Source organism: Urocitellus parryii, chromosome 1 (assembly GCF_045843805.1).
Source record: "Urocitellus parryii isolate mUroPar1 chromosome 1, mUroPar1.hap1, whole genome shotgun sequence".
Classification (NCBI taxonomy): domain Eukaryota; kingdom Metazoa; phylum Chordata; class Mammalia; order Rodentia; family Sciuridae; genus Urocitellus; species Urocitellus parryii.
This window is the reverse complement of record NC_135531.1, coordinates 161,381,870-161,386,360: the sequence shown is the minus strand read 5'-3', so window position 1 is coordinate 161,386,360 and position 4,491 is coordinate 161,381,870. Positions and strand designations below refer to the sequence as shown.

The 4,491-nt window shown below is 49.4% G+C and overlaps 1 protein-coding gene across 1 annotated transcript; it reads right to left on the bottom strand.

Moving 5' to 3' along the window:
- Positions 1 to 307: 307 nt before the first annotated feature.
- Positions 308 to 1,252, bottom strand: LOC144254575 (olfactory receptor 2W3-like). Its single transcript, XM_077797894.1, has one exon. The coding sequence runs from the start codon at positions 1,250 to 1,252 to the stop codon at positions 308 to 310; it is 945 nt and encodes a 314-aa protein (XP_077654020.1).
- Positions 1,253 to 4,491: the final 3,239 nt, after the last annotated feature.

Genomic DNA, 4,491 nt, shown 5'->3' with positions numbered 1-4,491 from the left:
GAGCTGGGGGATTCTAGGTAAAATGCCTATGTGAGAGCACAATGTGAACTAACGACAAGCTACAGAAGCAGAACTCAAGAGAGGGGTTTCTTCCAGCGAGGCCCTAATAGGAGCTGGTGGGTGAGGTCTGCACACCTGGGTGTGGGTGACAGGCCCTGTGATGTTCTCTCATAAACAGGTTTCCAGAAGGCCAGCCCTGCTAGGATGCTGAGCTGCAGGCTGAGACCAGTTCTGCACCACAGCTCAGAGGCCAGCAATGGCCCCACTGCAGCTGACCCTGAGGCTGGATGCTGGGCAGTCCAGGGCCTCACTCCTTGCCCCCCTTTCTGTTCCCCAGCAGCAGCCTTCTCAGTGCCCCCTTCACCTCCTTGTTTCTGAGGGTGTAGATCAGGGGGTTCAGGAGGGGGGTGACGATGTTGTAGAAGAGGGTGAGGAACTTGCCCTGGTCCTGGGAGGACCTGCTTCCTGGCTGCATGTACATGTAGATGATGTTCCCATAGAACAGGGAGACCACGGTGAGGTGGGAGCCACAGGTGTTGAAGATTCTGTGTCTTCCTGAGGATGACTGGGTTCTGAACATAGCCCTGACGATGTGGCCATAGGACACCAAGATGAAGACCAGGGGAGACAGCACGATGCCCACGGCCAGGACAAAGACAGTGCCTTCTATGGCCACTGTGTTGACGCAGGCCATGCGGATCAGGGCTGGCATCTCACACAGGAAGTGGTCCACCTTGTTGTGCCCGCAGCGGGGTAATCGTAGGGTCACTGGAGACATGACCAAGGAGTTGGCCATTCCACAGCCCCAGGCCACTGACACCAAGCCCAGGCAGAGCCTGGAACTCATGATCACCGTGTAGTGCAGGGGCTTGCAGACGGCCACAAACCTGTCATAGGCCATGACGGCCAGCAGCAGACACTCCACTCCACCCAGGCCCAGGAACAGGAAGAGCTGGACCACACAGCCCACATAGCTGATGGTCTTGTTGCGGCCATTCAGGTTGTGGAGCAGCTGGGGGATGGAGCTGGTGGTGAAGCTGAGGTCCAGGAAGGACAGGTGGGTGAGGAAGAAGTACATGGGCGTGTGGAGCCGGGGGTCCAGCCGAGACACCAGGATGATGGTGCTGTTGCCCACCAGGGTCAGCAGGTAGGCTACCAGGATGACCACAAAGAGGACCCTCTCCAGGTGGGGGCGGTCAGAGAAACCCAGGAGGATGAAGTGGCTCTGGGTGCTGCGGTTGGTCCCATCCATCTCTACTGCACCTGAGGAGAGGTGTCAACACCAGTAGTGGCACCTGCTGATGCTGGAGTATGGACTCCTCGCCAGGCTTAGAGGAGCACAGAGCAGGTTTATTTACTCACCTAAGCCCTAAACACTGGTGTGGAGGCTCTGCTGTGATTATTATCTCCAAAGTATAGAAAAGGAAACTGAGGTACCGGTGTGTTAAGTAAATGTCACATGTGGAGAGGCAGAGCTGGTCTGCCCCAGGGTACGTGCCTGACACCTTCATCCGTATCCACCCCTGTGCTCTGTCATTCCAGAGAGGAAAGGCACACACCTGCCAAGCTCCAACCTCTGCTTCTTCCACAGCCACAAGTTCCTGAGCTCCTGTCAAAACCTCAGAGGCACAAAAGAACACCCCAAACAACTACCTGGTAGGGTTTAGGAAATACCAATGCAGCTCATCCTTGAACATCACGGTCCACTTATGCACAGATGTTTAAAAAAATATACAATATAAATATAAATATATATACGCACACACATATATATATGGATGTGTGTAAATATAGAAGTTTCTGTGTGTCTTAAATAAAGCTGATGTGTCATGCAGAGAACAAATAAGACCCCTCCCTTTTTTTAAAAGGAAAAGAAAAGTCTAGAAGGAGAAACTATACTAACATATATCTAAGCAGTAATTAAAACATGAGTGACATGAGTGACGTGACATTTGGGGTGGAGAAAGGGGTTGTAGATCCCTGCTGTATTCCTTATGCCAAAACAAATCAAATTACATTTAAAAATGTTCAACTACTCCAAGAAAGTATGAAGACGTTTCTCTCTTTTTCCTCCTCATCTTGAACTTAAGTAGATTCCACAAGCCAAATTTCAGTTCTTAAAAATGGTGAAATGAAGTTTTTTAAGAATATATTTTTTAAAGAATCTCTGCTTCTAACAAAGTCTGAAAAATAATGACAATAGTAGAAACTCAACAAGACAATTGAAAAACTACTTTGTACAATTATTTTTTCAAAATGTTGGCAAGAAAAACCAATAATAACATAGAAATTAGAGATGAGTTGGAACAGCTTGCTGGATCATAAATGATTCACAACCCAGTGACTTGAAGGTGTTAGGAATGTTCCCACTGATGACTGAGGCTGTACAAATTGGAGCATAAGGTCGTTTGCTTTTTTGATAGGTTAATCTAAGAGTTGAAAAATGTGGGTGACACCCAGAGTTTAGGGAAGTGTGAGAGAGGAGCAGACTCATAATCCCTGCTGGGAGTTACCTTGGAGTAGTGCCTTTGGTCACATTAGTTTAAACTTGACCCAAATGTCACTTTTCAAAACAGGAAATAAACATCACCTCCCTCTCCCCCACCAAAAATAAATAAATAAATAAATAAATAGAAATAAATCCAAGCAGAGAGGCAGGAGCACCTGTCCTGCCGCCCACACTTGCCTCTCTGTGGAAGATGGCCCCCAAGGAGGGCAGGGCTCCTTTACCTTCTGGGAAGGACAAGTGTTTTCTCCCCGAATCCTCACTCTAGAATAAAGTGGATCCTCTATTCCCTGCATGGAGAGGTCCCTTCAGCCACTGGCCCAGTCCTGGTGGCTCTCCGCACCCCAGCGGTTTGCAAACACCTTCTACCATCCCTGCCAAGGTTATCCTATTAAATAATCGGCCACCTTTTCCTGCACACGGTGGGTTTCTCTGTGTTTCTTGTGGACTGGTCAACACTCTTCCATGTTCTCTCCTGGAGAAAGGGTAGATTTCCCACAGGCCTTTACACCTGGGCGCAGTGGGCGCTGCGCTCAGGGAGCCCCCAGCTGGTGACAGCGGTGGAGCTGCAGCCAGGGCTCCCTGACCTTGGGGAAGCTCTTCCTTCTCCCGAGCCAAGCGGAAACTAGGTCAGCAGTGCTGCAAACTGGTGAGGGCTCCCCTCCAGGTGCCCACCACGGTGACAGTGGAGAGGCCAAGAACCCGCTGCAAACACGGAATTGCCAGACAGAGCGCCCCGCTGAGCCCGCAGAGAGTGGGGCGCCCCTGAGGCAGGAGGCCGGGGGTTAGGAACGCACTTGCTCCGCTGTGGGCGAGGGTTGGGGGCCAGGCCACTCGCAGGTCCTGCAGCTTTCTCCGGGGGAGGCGGGGGGGGGGGGGGCCTTCGGGCTGGTCATACAGCGGGAAAGCTTTCCAAAGCACTCACTGTCTGTCTCAGAAAGGGCCACTGGCAAGCCACAAGTCCAAGAAGTGTCCTTTTCAGTTCCTGGAGGGGGGAGGTAATTATATGGTTGAGTTTTTCTAGATAATCTTAAATTTAAAAAAAAAAAAAGTAAAATTAAAACTAAATCATTTTTGTTTGAATTTTAAAAATAATTTTACTTTGTAGCATTGAAGATTAAAGAACTCAAAATTGACAGAAATTATGAGTGCTATGACAGATGATGGAGAGTGAGATCTTATTTTCAGAGAAGGGCACAGGCCCCCTCACCCGGGCACTGGCTGCTGGCTCCTCAACCCCACTGGAGCCTGAGGACCACGCCCTTTCCATTGTTTTGTTTTGTTTTCCATAAAATTCACATCTGAGATTCCATTTTCTTAGTTCTGCCTGTCAAATCTCAGTACTTTTTTCCCCAACAAACTCCAGTTCCATCATTTTTTAAAAAATTGTTTTTCATGAGTTACCTTCTAAGCAATTTTATTCCTAATCCTTTGATATAATTTCACATTGAAAAATTTACTGCTTCTTTTACTTAAGTAACTTGGGTTGGATATGCATGTTCCTATGTGCACCTGTCTTTGGTGTGTCTGTCATAGTCCATAAACTCTTCAAGAGGAAGCTCTTCATTTTCTTTCCTTCCACACCTTTGAGGCAGCCTTGGGATTTTTTCCCATTACCCGGGATAGAACCCAGGGCGTGGGGCTTTCCAGGCAAGGGCTGAAGAAAGAAGCTGAGCTGGGGTTTGGCTCAGCTCAGCTTCTTTCTTCAGCAAACGAACCTGGAAGAGCACATCTCCGAGATGAGCTTCTCAATTAGAAACCCACTCACCATTTCTCCTTGCACACTGGGCACTTCTAGGGGCCACAGCCAATCAGGATGCAGAAGGTTGGTCACCATCTGGCCATTTGCTCCCCCCTGATGCACAGTGCCAGGCACGGGAGGAACTGGGGGGGCCCTCAGGCTCAGCCCGTTCCTCTATCCAATGGGCCACACGTGTGTGCAGAGGGGTTTATGGCAATTGCGGGTTGATGCAGCTCCCCTGAGG